The sequence below is a fragment of the Pteronotus mesoamericanus genome, unplaced genomic scaffold, assembly GCF_021234165.1.
Source record: "Pteronotus mesoamericanus isolate MK-2021 breed Mesoamerican mustached bat unplaced genomic scaffold, CSHL_Meso_final scaffold_85, whole genome shotgun sequence".
NCBI lineage: Eukaryota > Metazoa > Chordata > Mammalia > Chiroptera > Mormoopidae > Pteronotus > Pteronotus mesoamericanus.
The window spans coordinates 66,422,032-66,441,163 of NW_026555329.1; the positions used below are offsets into that span (position 1 = coordinate 66,422,032).

Consider the following 19,132-nt stretch of genomic DNA (forward strand, 5'->3'; position numbering starts at 1 on the left):
GGGAGAAAGTAAAACTGCTAAAGATCTTTTAAAGATCTTTTTGTTTTATAATTTATAGTTAAGAATATGTTTATTAAAATTCAAATAACATGGAAATACATAGGATGAAAAGTGAATATATCTCAGGCATATATACAAATTCATACAATTCAGTAAGAAAAAGATGGACATCTCAATAGAAGGACTTACAATGTAAAAGGCTTGATCAGGCGCTTCCCAAAAGGAACACTCCAGTTGGCCAATAAACATGAAAGGTGCTCAACTGCCTTTATAATGAGAGAAATGCATTTTAAAACCACAACGAGATAGGTCTGCAAACCCACAACAATTGCTAAATTAAAAATGCAATACCAAGTATTTTGTAAACAAAAGTTTGGCCTTACCTGGTAAAGGTAAAGCTTTCCATACATTCTGACTCAGAAATTCCAGTTCTAGATTTCTAGCCAACAAATGTGGGCCCCTGTGCATCTGAAAACAGGTATGGAAATGTTTATGGCAGCATTAGGAGCCACTAATTTGAAATAACCAAAATGACCGTTTGTACAGCATAGATTGGATACATTGTGCTGTATTTTATACAAGGAAATACTATTCGGCAATGGAATTTAACAGGCCACCTCTACCCTTGCAATGTGGATGAATCTCAAAAATGTAACTGGGAATCAAAGAGCCTAAAAGGAAAACGTACTATATCTTTCTGTACAAATATACTTCAAAACTAGGCCAAGATAAACAATATGAAGGAATGCATACTTAGGTATAATAAAGCTATTAAAAGAGAACAAACTATATGATTGCCATAAAAAATCAGGTAACAGGTTTCATCTAGAAATGAAGGAGGTGGGATGAAGGAGGTTGTGATCAACAGGAGCAGGTGAGAAGTTAGATGGGTGTTGGCATTATTCTGCTTTTTGACCTGGATGATGATTATGATACCTTTTAAATAATTTGTTATATTGTACATTTATAGTTATGTATGCCTTTATCCAGGTGTTATATTTCATGGCAAAAGAATAAAAAAGCAAAGGTCCTACTTCACATCTTCACTTCTCACCTATTCCCCTTTCCAGAGATAACTACCATTAATAGCCAAGTTTATTTTCAGGTGTGGTTTATTTTTTAATAATGTTAGAAAATTAAAAGTTTTTATTTTTTATGGGTTTTTATTATGGGTTTTAAAAAATTATTAGGGGTAATGGGATGTAGATCTTCTTAGGAAAAAGAAAACAAAAGCTTGATTATTTCAGTAAAATTGGTGAAGTGGAAAAATGAAACAAAAAGAAATTTATATATCTATGAAGGCAGAGATAAATCTAAATAAAAATAAATCAAGATCAAATTGGGTTCCTCTGTGGAATGTATTTAGCTTACTATTTTAATAGGTTAAAGGAACAAATATGGTTGTCCTGATATCAAAGAAAGTATTTAATAAAATTTGATACTCAGTGTCTTCATTTTGGGTAAAATGTATGAAACTGTACTCATATAATATATGCATTTTTCTATATGTTATGTTTCAAACTATACCATTCCTAGTAAGGAAAAAATTTGTAGGCATCCAGGAATAAAGTAAAATTTATTTTATTGATAGACTGTCTACAAGAAACCAATGGCAAATACCATATATAATGGTAAAATAATACCAGTACCCTCATTAAAGTTAGAAACAAGAGAGAAATGTCCATTATCATTGCCGTTGTTCAGCCTTGTCTGGAGGTTTCAGTCAATGCAATAGAAGTTAAGGAAGAAAATAAAAGGTACGTATGTTGGAAAGAGAGCTGAAAGGTATTGTTAACAACAGATGACATGATCATCTACTGTAAAATTCAAGATAATTAACTAATGATAAATCAGCTGGAAAAATTTAAACTTGCAAAGATAAATTACTTTTTCATATATTAACAACAACCAATTAAAATAAAAGAGATTCATAATTGTATGGAGAATTGTAGAACACTTAGAAATAAAAAACAAGAACACAATGAAGCTATACCGGTGGATATTAAAAAAGATGAGATAAATGGCTAGAGATTATGTTCCTTCATGGGTTGTCTCAAATGAAATCCCTAAGGAACATTTTTAGAATTTAATTTTTATTTTGACATAATTTCAGACTTACAGAGAATTTACAAGAATGGTAAAGAGTCTCTTATAGCTTTCATCCAGATTCCCCAAATGTTAACATTTGATCACATTTGCTTTATCCTGCTCCCTCTCTTCTCTCTCTCCTCTGTCTCCCCTTCCTCCTTTGTGTACACAGTACATATATACATATGCATATACATAATGTTTTTCTGTTTCAACTATTTGAGAGTAAGCTGCAGACATGATGCCCCTTTACCCCTAAATATTTTAGTGTATCTGAAAAACAAAGATATTCTCTTGGGAATTAACACTTTAAATAATGGATAAATTGATCCTAGTGTCTTATTTACAGACCTTATTTCAGATTTTCCCAGTTATAGTAATAGTAAAAGAAAATCCCAGATAATGTATTACATTCAGTTCTTATGTATCTATAGCCTTGACATTGATATTTTTGAACAGTGCAGACTAGTTATACTGTAAAATGTCCCTTAGTTTGTCTCATGTTTTCTCATGATTGCGTTCAGCTTATGCATTTTGGTAGGGACACCACTGAAATAGTGTGTTCATCTCATTGCACATGAGGTTTATTGGTCCCATTACTGGTGATGTTAACTTTGATCATCTAGTTAAGATGGTGTCTGCTCAAGGGACTTTTTCTAGATTTTAACAAACTGATTCTAAATCTCATTGCAAGATGAATGGAGCAAAATAAGTTTTTGAAAAAGAAGAACATAGCCCTGGCCAAGTAGCTCAGGTGGTTAGAGCATCACCCCGATAGGCCAAGGTTGCGGCATGGATCCACAACCTTGTCAGGTCACTTATAAGAATCAACCAATGAATGCAAATGAGTGGAACAACAAGTCTATGTTTCTCTGTCTCTCTCTCTCCCCCTCCTTCCCTCTCTCCTGCCTTTGCTCTCTTAAAAAAGAAAATTAATATAAAAAAAGAAAAAGAATAACACAAAGGTGGATTTGTCCTGCTAGATATTGATAGATAATTCAAAGCCATCATCATTAAAACAGTGTGGTAATGGTATAGGGATAGACAGGGGACGTGAACAGAGAGCCCAGAGGGCCCTGTGGTATAACTAGGCAGAGTGTGACCCCATCTCAAATGCGCTTTGCTAGCACTTGAAAGGAACTCAGGATAACACCAGAGTCTTTCAAAGTAAGTGTCTTTTATTGCTGCTATCTTAGAAATAAGATTGCTCTGCCCTGAGAAGCAAAATCTTTACATATGCCTCTCATACAGGGTAGGAGACGCTTACTTAATCAGGAAGTAATATGGGTGCTGGTGTGAATGCGTTGCTTTTGCTTGAGCAGTTTGCACTCTGGGAGTAGTAAAAAGGTCTGCCTCCTGGTCAGGGGTGGAAGCCAGCTGGCTCAGTCTTCCTTGGCTTTCCTGTCCAGCCGTCCAGGTGTACAGCAGAAGATCTGTCTTCTCAGATGGAGGTAATGGTGGATTTTATGTTTAGAGGGAAACGACCAATTTAAATTAAACTGAATTTATCCTTTAGGCTATTTGATATTTATAACTAGTTAATACTTTTAGCAGTGAAGGTTTTATTTTTTTAAATGGCCTCAACAAATGTTTGATAGCACAATCTAGAGGTGGCTACATCTCGTAAGTAATAGACTTAAAGCAAAAATGGTATGTGCTACTTTATTTGCAAGCCTTTACATCGAAGATTCCATGGTGTTGCTTTATATTGATTGTGTGCATTCTTAAAGAGCAATAGATTTTGTGTAAAAGGTGATTTGATCTGGATATTGGAATTTTCCTAATTCTACTCTAGAACATGTCAATTTAGTATATAAAAAAGGTGCCATTGCAATTCAATGTAGGAGGGGTGGCTTTCCGTGAGTGGTTTGGGACAACAGCCCATCCTCTTTTGTTGTTAATTAGAGCCCTACCTTGTACAGTATACAAAAGTAAGTTCTAGATATAGTTAGGTTCTGGATTTAAAAATCAAAACTATAAAATTACTGGAAATAAATAAGAATATAATTTTATAATGATGCAGAGATAAATAAGATGTAGAACAAAGGAGACTTTTTTCCTCCTCTGTTTTGGAGCCTTAAAAGAAAAGACTGAGAAATTCAATTCGCAAAATTTCCATATGTTAAAAGACAGCATAAATAAAATTAAAGAAGTAATTTCTACAAATCTGTGAGAAGACAACCCAACAATAGAAAAGTGGGCAAGGGATCTGATCAGGCAGTTTCCCAAAGAAAAAAATGCAAATAGGCCAATAAACATGTAAACTAGTAAAAATCAGGGAAGTGCAAATTAACCTGACTCCAATTTACACCCAATAGATGGGCACAAATTTAAATGGTTGAAGAGGGCATGAAGAAACAGGCACTTCCATACACCATTGCTGGGGTATAAATTGTTCGTCTTTTTGGAGAACAATGTGGCTCTCACACAATATTGCATCTATAACAATTTAAGTATATATTCCTTTGACCCAGAAATTCTACTTCCAAAAGTACTCAGACACTTGCATATGGATCTTGTAAAGGAATCTTTCTTACAATATGATCTGCAACAGTGAAAACATTGGCAGCAACCTAACCCTCTGTGACCTTATCTCAGACAGCCAGCTTCCCCTTTTGGGCCAGAAACGAAAGCCCATTGCCTTGGTACTGTAAGTTCCTGGGGGGAAGAGCAAGTGTTTGTGACATGGTAAGCACACGGAAGAGAAGATGGCCATCGCAGATGCACTTTCCCTTAGCTGGCTGTTCCCTTCTGAGTACATCAGTTCCGTTTTAATTTTTGATGTCTACATTTCCTAATGGGAATTCCTGAATCAGGTAACCTAATTCTATGGGTGATTTGATTAGTGGCAAGTACTTTTTAGGAAAGTGAGGTTTGCATGTGGAAAATTTAGGGGAGAATTCAGAGAGCTACTTAAAGAATCTAAAACCCAATGTCATTTTGGTCAAGGTTGATGAGCCTATGCTATGTCCCACACAATGAAAATTAGTTCTTAGCCCTGGGTGGTGTGACTCAGTGGACTGAGTGCTGGCCTGCGAACTCAAAGGGTCGCTGGTTTGATTCCTAGTCAGGGCACTGCCTGGGTTGCAGGCCAGGTCCTCAGTGTGGGGCATGTGAGAGGCAACCACACATTGATGTTTCTCCCACCCCCTCCCTTCCACTTTCTCTTAAAAATACATACATACATACATACATACATACATACATACATACATAAAAAAGAAAATTAATTCTTAGTCTCTGTGGCATTGGCCCTCACAGATTTCGATGATTTATTCAAAAGAACATTTAGCTTTCTAATATATTAGTTTCTCTTGGGCTATAAATATGTACAAAAAAAATCTCAAGTTACTAACTAAAGAGAAAGAAGAGTTATCTCTTGACTCCCAACTATGAGAATGCTTGACAGATGTTTAATATTTATCAAACATCGATCAGATGCTCTTTACCCAGCATTTTAATTTGCATAGATAATGAAATTATGGAAGCCAGAAATTAAGCCAAACAATCACAAATATTATGCGATCTGCAAATTTAAATTTTGCTGTAGGTATATTAAAAAAGTAAAAAACAGGTGACATTAATTTTAATAATATTTTTATTTCACCCAGGATATCAGAAATACCATTTCAACATATATTCAATACAAAAATAGTAATTTTACATTCATTTTTGGATACTAAGTCTTTGAAATCCTGTGGGTATTTTACATTCAAAACCTGTCTGAGTTTGGACCAGCCTCATTTCAGGTGCTCAGTAGTCATATGTGGCTAGTGGCTACTGCATTGGACTAGACTCTAAGTTCCAGAAATAGTAGTGGTCCCATTATTGTACTCCCGGCACCTATCACAGTACCTGGTACATAGCAGGTGTCCAATAAGAATTCTGGTTCAATGAATGAATGGATAAATATAAAACTGTCTTTTCATCGGTTCTTCAGCCTTCAACCCATGTGAGTTATATGTGTCACAAAAAGTTGACAGTAAACTTATAATAGAATGTCTTCTGCTGTATGACCATTTAAAGAAAGTCCTAGAATATACTGTGTCTTTTCATATTTGCCCAAAAGCAGTTTTTAAAACTATCAGTTGGCTCCAGATAATAAAGTAAAGGGCATTATAGAGACTCTTACTAGAGTTCCCATCTGTTGACTATAGCAACTCTGTAACGTTTTTTCTTTAAATTTGTCTTGCTAATTCTTAGAAACATTTGAGTTTTGAGAAGACCATTGTGTAATCCAACTCCATTCCCAAAATCTTGTATCTCATAAGCACTATAAGACTAAAGTCCGCTGAGAGCTGCACACTGTGTTGATTATACCTGTCACTGTTTACTTTGTCTTAAGTTAAAACCAACAAAACTTCTGGAATTTGTTATATTTATATATATATATATCTCCAATTGTTTTAGGCAGTGTGGGTGATACAGGATAATTATTATACATGATTTTTGCCCTTAGAAGCTTACAGTCTAGCTGGAGAAGAAAAACATTAATGAAATGAATAGAGAAAAATTAAATTTGTCAATTTGTTTAGTGTTTCTGTGTGCCTTAAGCTTGGTGGTTGAAAGGGTGAATACAAATACATTCCTCTTTCCTCAAATAACTCATAGCTACCTGTAAAGATAAATGTATAAACCAATAAACATTTTAATATGATAGCAAGTATAATAAATATGTGATGAGGAAGCGGAGACTCAGTGAGGGTCGTGACTTGCTCAAGGTAGCAGTTCGAAAGAACCTGGATTCAAATCTAGACATTTGTAGGAGCCCCTTGCTCTTTCTTCCACACCACACTTTCTGTGTTTCAGGATTCCTAAAAAGAGAAATTAAGTTCTTCACTGGAGGTAAATCACAGCTCATGAGTAAATTTTATGATTATAGTTTGCCTAATATTTTATTTCTTCAGGTATTTACATAATTACGGTATAATAATCTTATTAATAGTATATTATATACTAATATTTGACTAGTAGGGTACTGAACTATAAGAGCTATAGGTTTTTTTTTCCTCAGTACAATTAAAGGCATATTCAATGAGTGAATAAACAATGGGAATATTCGAGTATAATCAGGCTGACCATTTAGGAAGTATACTGTAGACGTATGTAAGCAATGTGAACAGACCAGTGCTTATATTTACTTATTTGATTCTTTTTAAACGAGGAGGAGGTATGGGCTGGGCTTGGAGGCATTTTCATATTAGGCATGGAAGGGTAGGTAGACTAGGCCAAGGTCTAAAGGAAGCACTTGGCTTCCCAAGCAGAGATAAATTTAAACAGACAGGAGTGTGAGAGATTGGGACAAGACTATGTCTTGAAAGGCTCTAAATTGATGGTTGAGGGCTTTGTACTTGAGCAGTAAGGAACCATTGAAGACTCTCAAACAGAACTGATAGGTTGGACTTGAGTGATTCAGTGCTTCATGGTTGGTTTGTTTTTTAGTTTCTCTAGATCTGTGCAATTTCTTTTCAGTTCTTGTTTAAAAGCATACCATAGCAAGTGGAATTATGATTTTAAAAATAAATATATAAGGTCTGTGTTAGGTTGGTAATAAATGTTTATTTATATAATAGATGTTTATTAGGTGTTTTAAATATTAATGAACATTAATTGTCCTAAATATTAATGAACTATACTAGTATCTACTCTTAACATATGAATGTAGATAAGACTTTAGGGTAACAGTCAACTGTAGTAGTTTCTTATTTTCTCCAATTTATGTTGAAACATCTTTGGTTTTGCAGCTATGTAAGGGTTTGTGTAGACTGGCATAAAAATTATGAGGATAATAGAAATAATGTAAAGTTTAGGAATTTTTTTTACTCTAAAATAACCCTAAAATAATTTTTAGTGAACTGGTTGACATAATTTAAACTTCAGAAAGCTTTCAAATATAAATTGTAGAAATAGCTTTTCTGAGTATAGAGCTCTCACTCAGAGCTCTTTGAGATAAATATAGGAAATTTTTTGTTAACTGACATAATGCCGGGCACAGTATTTAAATTCTACATTTTGCTATAACGCTTTGAAAACCAGTTTTTTAAAATTAAGTGTATTATTTTAGATTATGGAAAAATCATAGGCTTTATGTGTGTGTATTTTTATTTATACATGACTCATTTACATTTGTGATTATATTTATGTAGTTTTCTAATATTTTCAGTTTAATTTAGTTGGCCTGTGTTTTTTTCCACCCCTAAGGAAATAAGAAAATTTGTCCTTTTAGCTTTTGGATTATTAAACCCCTTCTCCTTCTTTTCTTGAAAATTCTAAGTCATTCATTCTCCTGAGTTGATAATGCTATTTTGCCTCCCTTGGGAAAAATCTTTTTACAGCTATCAAAATCTGAAAATAGTCATATGAAATAGAAATGGAGACCAGCTCCTTAAAATCTCTAAGTAGTGTGTGTGAATGTATAAAATAACCTAAGCAAATAAATAATACATCCATGTTATAAATCTTCCCTGATCCCCTTTTAAAGCTAAAAAGATTGCCAACCAAACTTTGTGCTTCTGATCTGCTGGGCCATCTGTGGAAAACTGTGCTCTTCTCTCCTAGGCCACAGACCTCCACCAGCACGAAGTGGGCATCGCTGTGTGGCAGATAATACCAATCTGTATGTGTTTGGAGGTTATAACCCAGATTATGATGAATCAGGAGGGCCCGATAACGAAGACTATCCTCTCTTCAGGGAGCTTTGGCGGTATCATTTTGCTACAGGAGTATGGCACCAGATGGGCACAGATGGGTACATGCCCCGGGAATTGGCATCTATGTCACGTGAGTGCAAGCAGTTCTGAACTTTTGACTTTTTGAAATGTCTGAGAGGTCCGGTTCAATGTCACATGTTCTTTGTTAGTATTTTATAATAACACTGTAATATGATCCAACCCTGTTAGTGGATAGACTTTTTACGATGGCAATAGCGTGGTAAATCAGAATCACTTGGGAGTTGCATGGTCCCGAGTTTGAACTTAGCTGTGTACCGCTGCTTCCCAGATGGTTTTTAGCTTCAAGTTCCTTAGCCGTAAAATGGGATTAATGATATCTCAGAAGGTTCAACATAAAGTATCATATATATACTAGAGAAAATGTAGAAGATCAACGAATGGGGTTTATAACAATGATACTAGTTATTGAGTAAAGTACTTCACACATGGGATCAATTTAATTCTCATAACATCCCTACAATGCAGGTGTTGGCATTATTGCCATTGTACAAATGAGGAAACAGGCTTCAGAGAGGCCCTGTGGTAGTGGCTAAGCGTGCAGGCTCTGGAGCCAGACTGCCTGGGATTGAGTCCTGGCTTGGCAAGGTTCCTTTTCGGAACCTTCAACAAGTAATTTAAACCACTTACCACTTCTGTTGCATCATTTATAAAAATGGAGATGATAATAATAATTCCTACCTCACAGGGTTATTGTGAAGATTAATTTAGAGAGATTAAATAACTTTCCTAGATCACACGGGAATTTAAACCTAGTTCTTGCTGGCTCCAGAGCCCATGCTCTTGTCTCTTACACTATATCAATTGAAGGCTTGGTAAAAAAAAATGCCATGGAAATAATACAGTAACACTGTTTTGAGAGTATTTGCCATTAGAGAAGGAAAGAAGAGTGGGTGGTGGTGGGGGGGTGTGTCGCGCGGCAGGAATGGAGGAAGACCACCAAATATAAATTGTGTTTCTTTTGGTGTTTCTTTTTATCTGGGGGAAGATTGAGGTAACTGAAGTCATAATTTAAAATGTTAAGATCATCCCCCTGGCAAAAAAAGTGATTCTTTTACCTCTTCATCCTGAGTCCTGCGGGGTCTTTGCTAAGGCAAAGATGATACTTCATTTTCCTCTGCTTTGCTGTATACTTGATCTGTCTTGAAAGGTAGTGGTGTACTGCAGTTCATACCGTTCAGTGTTCTTATGCAGAGTATTTCATTAATTCCACAAATATGTACTGAATACTTGGCACATACCAAACTAGATGCGTGAATTAGACATTCTTCTACAGAACTTTTTTAGATGTCAGTGGTTTGAGCTGTCTTCTGAGATCATGTAAGCAGACATTTTTTAGTTTCTCAGATATTCTGGCTTTATGTGTGAACACATTCAGGTAGCTAGTACATAAATGGAATTTGTGCTTCTTCCCCAGTTGTGCTGCATGGAAACAACCTGTTAGTGTTTGGAGGTACAGGCATCCCGTTTGGTGAGAGCAACGGCAATGATGTCCATGTCTGTAATGTGAAGTATAAGAGATGGGCTTTACTCAGCTGTCGGGGGAAGAAACCCAGTCGTATATATGGACAGGTACCAATCCATGGCTGGTCATGGTGGATATATTCGGATTCATCTAGTTCTGGGGACAAACAATGTCAGAATCTTTATATTACTACCAATTTTTAAAATGGAGAGTAAATTTATTGTGGTTAATATTTGATATTTTAGTTCTGATACGAAATTTGAACTTTTAAATCTGGTATCTTGCCTTTTTCTTTCCTTTTTACCCCCACTCTTTATTTCTAATCCAATTTAGGATTATGATCTAGACTTGTATGGAAGTTTTTTAAATGGCAGGACCCCAGCCCACCTCCACTCCTACCCCCAAGAAGAGACTGGGCCACGTATGGTCTGGGTCCTGTCATCTTTAGAGTGATAGGATTCTCTGAAGAGCTTTCTGACCTAAATAGCAGAGTAGGTGATCCCTGCACCTAACATCTGAGCTAAAACAGATTTTGCAGAGATTAATTTCCAGTTGGAATCCAGTACTTCAAACCTCGGTTTGGAAAGTTGTATCCAAAAAGATAGGGTGCAACCCACCATACCTTAAGAGGCCCTTTGAGAATAATGGGCTAAACTTAAAACAACCGATCTTTGGTTTCTTACTGAACTGGCTGGCATCAGTACTGATAAAGTGCTTCGGAACTATATGTAGAGTTCCTGGATAACATACTGGATAACTAACTCTATATCCCACAACAGGAGGCATTTAGACTTTAAGAAGTGAGCATAACAATAGCTACACTTACTTTGAAGAAGAGTCTGGTGGAAAACATCAAATTTGGGGAGCTGACTCCCAACTCTAGATCTTTCCTAAGAGATTCTGGTGGCATATTTTCATGTCTCCTCCTTTTTCTTGAGAGCATTTTTCTTCAGACTGTTTAGAAAGACAAGAAATGCTCGTGTCCATGATTTGTACATTGTTTCATTGGCTGGAAGCCCCAAGGATTATCTAACCCCCTTGCCAAGGTAGAACTTGCTTTCCAGTTGAGCATAACTTTACCTTTCTAAAAATAATCTGTGTTCTCTAAAATCTTTAGTCTTTTAAGGGTCTGGTATTTTCAAGTGTTAAAAAATACAGAGAATTTCATGAAACTTGATTTGGGGGTACCTAATAAGGTTACATTCTTTAATCGAGTGCTAACGAGTCAGTCTTGCTCACTTTTCCTCCTTTGCAGGCCATGGCTATCATCAATGGCTCCCTGTATGTCTTTGGAGGGACAACTGGCTATATTTACAGCACAGACCTGCACAAATTAGATCTTAATACCAGAGAGTGGACACAGCTGAAACCAAACAACTTGTCCTGTGATCTACCAGAAGAGAGGTGAGGTTCTAGGATTAAAGCATATTTATTCCTTCCTCCTAAGATTTGACTTTTTTCACAATATTGGTAATATGGTTTGAGAAAACTGTTTGGCCTGGTTAAAATAGCTAACTGGTTGTTAGATTCCCATTCAGTATTAAAGAAGGGTCTCCTGGTAAAGGAATATTTCACTCTGAACTATAGAATGTTTTTTGCATGTTACCGGTATGTCCTCTTATATTTCAGTTTTTCTGCATTAGGAAGATAGTAACACTTTGAAGAGGAAACCAATGGCAGCAATTGTAAATAACTTGCATGTGACAGGCGAAAGTATTACTTTCTGGTTATTTTTTTTATTCCCTTTCTTAACTTGCTTATTAGGATTCTTTGGCTCATTTATGCACAGCTGTATCCCCAGGACAGGGCTTAGTGCCATGCCTATAGTTGTACTCAGTGAAATTTGGTTGGATGGATGGATAGGCTGGAAGGAGGAGGAAAGGGAAGGAGAGAGGGAGAGAGGATGGTTGGGTGGAGGGTTTTTCATTTTAATTGCTTTGTAAAACACTTGAGCATCACATAATTCTCTCTAGTTGCCTTCTAGTAAGTTCTTGATCTTTCACCTTTCTTTCCTAATAGCAATTGCCTCTTAGAATTAAACCCACTGGAAAACTTAGTGAGATCTTTTGCCCTCTAGTTTAAAAGCAAAGATAGTAAACAACTTTTAAAATCATCCTGATAGACTAATCCAAGATCTATTAGTTGTCTTTAAACAAAATGGTATGTAGTTGCTGAGGAAGACTCTATCCTTACTGTAGTATAACATATTATACTGGGCTGACTATTGCAGACTACCATGAGAGGGCTTGGGAGATGGACTGTTACTGGAATAATTTTGATATAATTTATTTTATCAGCACTAGGGCCTTCAGGAAAAAGAGGAAATAAGTTTTCAAAGCATTTTTTAAAGTTATATTTTATTGGTTATGCTATTACGATTGTCCTGATTTTACTGCTTTGCCCTCCTCCATCCAGCACCCCATATTCCCTCAGGCAATCCCTACACCATTGTTCATGTCCATGGGTCATATGTGTAAGTTCTTTGGCTACTCCATTTCCTATACTGTATTTTACATCTCCATGGCTATTCTGTGACTATCAATTTGTACTTCTTAATCCCCTCACCTCTTCACCCATTCCCCCAGACCTCCCTCCCATCTGGCACCATCAAAACACTCTCTGTACCTATGATTCTGTCCCTGCTCTTCGTTGTTTATTTTGATTTTTAGATTCAGTTGTTGGTAGGTAGGTGTTGCCATTTTATTGTTCATGGTTTTGAGCTTCTTTTTCTTAAATAAGTCCTTTTAACATTTCATATAATAATGGTTTGGTGATGATGAACTCCTTTAGTTTTTCCTTGTCTGGGAAGCTCTTTATCTGCCCTTTGATTCTAAATGATAGCTTTGCTAGGTAGAACAATCTTGGTTGTAGGTCTCTGCTTTTTATGACTTTGAATATTTCTTCCCAATCCTTTCTAGCCTGCAAAGTTTCTTTTGAGAAATAAGCTGACAGTCCTATGGGTATACCCGTAGGTAACTAACTTCTTTTCTCTTGCTGCTTTTAAGAGTCTCTCTTTATCTTTAACCTTTGGTATTTTAATTATGATGTGTCTTGGAGTGGGCCTCTTTGCTTCCATCTTGTTTGGGACTCTCTGTGCTTCCTGGACTTGCATGTCTATTTCCTTCACCAAATTAGGGGAGATTTCTTTCACTATTTTTCCAGATAGATTTCCAATTTCATGCTTTTTCTTCTCCTTCTGGGACCCCTACGATGTGAATGTTAGATGCTTGAAGTTGTCCCAGAGGTTGCTTACACTCTCCTTATTTTTTTGGATTCTTTTTATTCTTGTCATTCTGATCTTGTCCCAGAGGTTGCTTACACTCTCCTTATTTTTTTGGATTCTTTTTATTCTTGTCATTCTGATCGATTGTTTTTTTCTTCTGTTCCAAATCATTCACTTGATTCAGGGCTTTATCCACTCTACTGTTGTTTCTGTAAGTTGTTCTTTATTTCAATTAGTGTATCCTTTGTTTCTGACTGGATATTTTTTATGCTGCTGAGGTGCTTACTGAGTTCCTTGAGCATCCTTATAACCAGTGTTTGGAACTCTGTGTCTGATAGATTGCTTATCTTCATTTCATTTAGCTTTTTTTCCCAGAGTTTTGATATATTCTTTAATTTGGGCCAGGTTTATTTGTCTCCTCATTTTGGCAGCCTCTCTGTGTTTGTTTCTATGTATTAGGTAGAGCTGCTTTGACTTCATGCCTTGGTGTGGCCTAATGTAGTAGGTGACCTGTAGGATCCAGTGGCCCAACCTCCTGTATCACCCAAGCTGGGTACTCGAGGTACACCATTCATGTGGGCTGAATACACCTCCTCTTATAGTTGAGCCTTGGTTGCTGTTGGCAGATCAATGGGAAGGATTTATCCAGGCCTGTCACCTGCAAGGACTGGCTATGACCACTGACCACCAACCTCTGCCCTCCATGGAGGATCAGCTGTGCAGGGGCAGGGTGGTTGTCCAAAGCTGCCCACTGGGTGTGCTGGCCCTGGGGTTTCCTGGGTTGTGTAGGCCAAGGTCAGCCCCCACCTGTGTCTTCCTGGGGGCCACCCTGCCTGAGCTATAAAGCAATCTGAAATGGCTGCTATTTGTGCTGGGCTTGGAGATTCCCAGGTGAAGCCAAGCTGTGAATCTAGGCTGCCTGCTCCTAGTGCCGGGCCTGCAGCTCACTGAGGAGGCCAGCTGTTGCTTGTTTGAGAGGATTTAGGAAGTTGTGAAGCATGAGCCAAGACCAGCCATTCATATGGAAAAGCAGCTTGGGCAGGCCTGTTAGTTGGGTGGGGCAGAAATAAAAAACAAAATCTAAACTCAGAGATAACCAGAGTTAACATTTTTCAATGTAACCTTATAATCATTTTTTTGCATATTTATGTATCTATAAAATTTTAATGAAATTATCGCCTATCTGCTTTTATATACTGTTAAAACAACTTCTCAATATATTAATCATTTTGTATGCTGGCATTCTTACTGGTTACATACTAATCTATTTTATTTATATTTTATAATTATTTAACCAATTCACTATTATTAAACACTTCGGTTATTTCTAATAATTTATTATTATAAATGATCCAATAAAAAAATTTGTGGCTAAATCTTAGATCATTTCTCACTTAATTATAAACATTTTATTGTGTATTTCAGATACAGACATGAAATTGCACATGATGGGCAGAGGATTTACATCTTGGGAGGTGGTACTTCCTGGACAGCTTATTCCTTAAACAAGGTGCGTTTGTGCGTGCGTGTGTGTGCGTTTTAAAGAGAGGGAGAAGTACAGAGGGAGGCATGTACTATGCTAAGCAAGATGATTGTGTTACTTTAGGTATTTTAATTTTTTAAAAAGTTCTTCATTAGCATCTGTTTTATGTTCCATGCTCTTTGTTGTGTAAGGTTGAACTCTGTGCCCCAATATGCTCTCCAGTTGACAGTTGCATACACATTGAATATACTTTAAGAAAATTATCCCCTTATACTGGATGAGGAAAGTGACTAAAAAGAAGATATAGTAGCTTGAATGGAGCAACTAATTAGAATGGGAACCAGGATTCTCAGAATGTCACATCCCTCTCATGGTCAGTGCTTTGCATCTAAAAAGAACAGGTATTATTAGAGCTATGTGTCATTAACTTTAGAAAGCTGTGCTCTGAAGGGCTTTTATTCACCCATCCCTGCAGCATTTCTAAATGCACATACCCCAAGGGAAACCTAGAGTAGGCTACAGAGCTCCTGGTCTGCTTTGGAACCTTAATGGTCTTTTTCGAGTTTGGCTGAAACTGTATTTCCTGTGTTTCTTACCAACACCTGCTTTTTTCTGTTACAAAAATGATGCATATTGGCCCTGGCCAGGCAGCTTAGTTGGTTAGAGTGTCATCTGATACACCGAGGTTGCAGGTATAATCCCCAGTCAGGGCACATACAAAAATCAACCAATGAATGCATAAATAAGTGGAACAACAGATTGCTGTTTCTCTCTCTCTCTGTCTCTCCTCTTCCCTCTCTCCCTCCTCTCTCTAAAATCAATTTGAAAATTATAATATTCATTTTGAAAATGATAATGTAGAAAATGTGAAAATTTCAGAATTCCAATATTTTACTTCATTTTTCTATGATTTTTAAATATTGAGATCATATCTGTGCTTAATTTTCATGTTTCATTTAATATTTTATCTTATGTTAAAATTAGCAAAGACCAGATAAAAACAAAGGCAAAGAAGACTTTTCAAGCAAGCTATATGTTTGTATAGGTTGTTGTTAAAAATTCAGTTTTCAGTCTAGCTGAAATTGTTTGTGTATCTTTTTTTTCTCTCCAAGATCCATGCATACAACCTTGAAACAAATGCATGGGAAGAAATTGCAACAAAACCCCATGAAAAAATAGGTAAATTTATAATACTCATTCATTTATCTTTAACAAATGTATTTTATACTTTTAGTTGTTTTAAAAGGGAAAATTAATTTTTTGAGTTATATGACAAGTAAAATATCTGTTGAACTGGTATTAGAAATTACTTGTATTCCTTAGCTCAGTTTTTCTTTTTTCTTCTTCAATTGAGCAGAGACTTAATTTTTTTAAGTTGTTATTCTATTACCGTTGTCCCAAATTTTCCCCCTTTGCCCTCTTCCACCCAGCCCACCTCCCTCTCCCACAGTCAGTCCCCGCACCATTGTCCGTGTCCATGGGTCATTCATACATGTTCTTTGACTAGTCCCTTCCCCTTCCACCATAATCCCCCTTCACCCTCCCCTCTGGCTGCTGCCAGTCTGTTCCATGTTTCCATGTGAGCAGAGATTTTTTAATTCTTCCATGGAATTCTGTGGAAGTTGGGAAATATGGGTGGGATAAGAAATAGGTACTTAAATCAAGACCTTCCTGTCTGTGGATAAGAGGGCTTGGGAAATCCACTAATAACCCCTGACCCCTGCCACCCCACTTGATTTTCCTGGTACTGTAACATTGTACCACTATGAGACTTCTAATGGCTTTATGTTAGTGTGAAATTAGGAAGGATTGGAAGGGCTAGTCAGTGTTTACTGAATGCAACAAAGGGATTATTTTAAGTGAGTTACTCATAGTATATCTTTTGCTATGTCATTATCAATGGTATTCCCAGTCTTTCTGTGAATAAGGAATTTCTGTGTTTATGTGTCTGGCAGGTTTCCCTGCAGCCCGAAGATGTCACAGTTGTGTTCAAATAAAAAATGGTAAGATTCTAAATAACTTTCTCTTTCCATTTTTGTAGTTGTGTATACTGAGAATGTCTTATTTCTTAATGCTAGCTCCCTAAAAGAGGCTATCATTTGGAAAGAGTGTATTTCTTATAGTTTCAACTTGAAGGGAAATCCATAAAGTTATGCCCCTCTCAGCAATTTTTATAAAGTAAACTAGTATCTTTGGGGTCCTTCAGTTATCAGAGAAGTTGAAAATTGATGGCAAATAACCTTTATTGTACCACCTGATTTTCAGCACTCCACCTCGGCTGATGTTGGCAGTTATGGTGGGGAATAATAATAATCTTGACATGCAGTAGAAACACCTCAGTGAACATTGCATTAAAATTGTAATAACACCTTGAGAATGTTAGTTCTTAAAGTTCGTTCTGTTCTCTGTCTGATGCTAACTAGAACCCTTAGTTCATTCTTTGGCCATATTACAACAAAGGCATTGTATGGCTTCAGAAAGCAGCTGCAGCTACTTTATCTAAGTGTGATAAATGACTCCTCTTTGGATAACCTTTCTGTCTTTTAATTTACAGCTTATTTTATAGTTTGATGTAGCACCTTAAATTTTTTTCTGGGAGGAAGTTGTATATAACTGAGTTTGATAGCCTGTATCCTTTCAGCGGCTTAGTTTGGATTTTTACCAGGACTCTGCTGCCATCTCTAGTACAGAGGTTCTTTTTATTACGCTTCTGCTTTTGGATGAGATTTATAGATAGTGGCGTTGTTCAGCTCGGCCTCTCTGAGAATGGAGTTGTGCTTTCCTTGAGCCCTAGCCAAAAAGGTTTCCTGTGTATTTTATAGTTTAATTAAGTATTGGCTTAAACTTGATCTAGATCTGAATTAAGACATCTATTAATTTGATTTCTTTGAGACCAGGCACCATACAAACAGAATTCAGCTTTACTTCTGGGCATTTAGTTCTGGGCACATAACCTTTGTTACAAGTTATCTAATTAATTACAACTAACTGAATTTACAAAAACAAAATGACAACCAAAATCTTTGATTTTGGGAAAGTCTTTTTTTTCTGATGTAAATAACAATACACATCAAATGCTTCAAACTGTCCTTTTTCAACTGAAGAAGGCTTGGAAGAGCTTCTTTTGTGGCCCCAAACTGAACATTTCAATAAATGTCTCTCCTCAGGTTAGATGTCTATGTAACATTCATGTCTATGGGCAGATAAACGCAGACCCTTTCTAGGACAGTGTTTAAAGGAAGAGTTCGCAAACTGGTGGTCTGCAGATGTGTTTTATTTGGCTAACGTGTATATTTTTTTGAATTAGTGGCTAACACTTAAACATCAAACTATTTCACTTTTAAAGAGATCCAGATTTCTAAGTTCTCTTGAAAAAATGGGAAGATCTGGCCATTGCTGACCTTAAATCCTGCGTGATGTGATCAGCGGCCACCACATTGCCATCTTCCCCTCTGGAGCACAGGCACCTCTGTTTGTGTCTTTTCCCTGGACCTTCTCACTCATTCACATTCTATGCCTTGCACCTAGAAGCCTCCTTAGAGGTTTGCATCCTTAGTCCTAGCAAAGATCCCAGCATAATGTGTGAACTCTACTGAGGCACAAGACAGCGGCATGAGATGCCTGCCCAGCTGAAGTCCTCTACAGTTTGGGGAGTCAACTGAACTGGGGCCAAGTCAGCTAACCCCGTGCGCTATTACAAAACGTGCTGTAGCTGTGGCTCATTTTCTTTGTGTGATCTTGGCTTTCTCTTTTTTTGATAGATGTGTTTATTTGTGGGGGCTATAATGGAGAAGTGATCCTGGGAGATATCTGGAAATTGAATCTGCAGACTTTTCAATGGGTAAAGCTCCCAGCTACCATGCCAGAGCCTGTTTATTTTCACTGTGCAGCTGTTACACCGGTGAGCTTTTATTTTCATATCTTTCTTACATAGTTGTAGATGTCAAGAAAATCTTTTTAGGGAATATTACTAAGAAAAAGAGATTCTGATATTAGCGAATCTTGGATTAAGAATGTGTTTTCAGTCCTGGCTGGTGTGGCTCAGTGGATTGAGTGCCAGCCTACAAATTGAAAGGTCGCTGGTTCAGTTCCCAAGCAGGGCACATGTCTAGGTTGCGGGCCAGGTCCGCAGTTGGGGGCGTGTG

General features: G+C 36.9%; 1 protein-coding gene across 4 annotated transcripts in view; it reads left to right on the forward strand.

Moving 5' to 3' along the window:
- Window positions 1-19,132, forward strand: part of KLHDC10 (kelch domain containing 10) — a 54,923-nt gene that overhangs the window by 30,130 nt on the left and 5,661 nt on the right. For 3 of the 4 annotated variants that reach the window (XM_054564319.1, XM_054564320.1, XM_054564321.1), the window contains 7 exons: window positions 8,647-8,868; window positions 10,234-10,388; window positions 11,537-11,685; window positions 14,930-15,014; window positions 16,100-16,166; window positions 16,943-16,990; window positions 18,749-18,888. In XM_054564319.1, the coding sequence (XP_054420294.1) occupies window positions 8,647-8,868; window positions 10,234-10,388; window positions 11,537-11,685; window positions 14,930-15,014; window positions 16,100-16,166; window positions 16,943-16,990; window positions 18,749-18,888 (866 nt within the window). Of the gene's footprint in view, window positions 1-4,624; window positions 4,905-8,646; window positions 8,869-10,233; window positions 10,389-11,536; window positions 11,686-14,929; window positions 15,015-16,099; window positions 16,167-16,942; window positions 16,991-18,748; window positions 18,889-19,132 lie in introns of those variants that run through there. The other variant, XM_054564322.1, reaches the window with a different exon arrangement.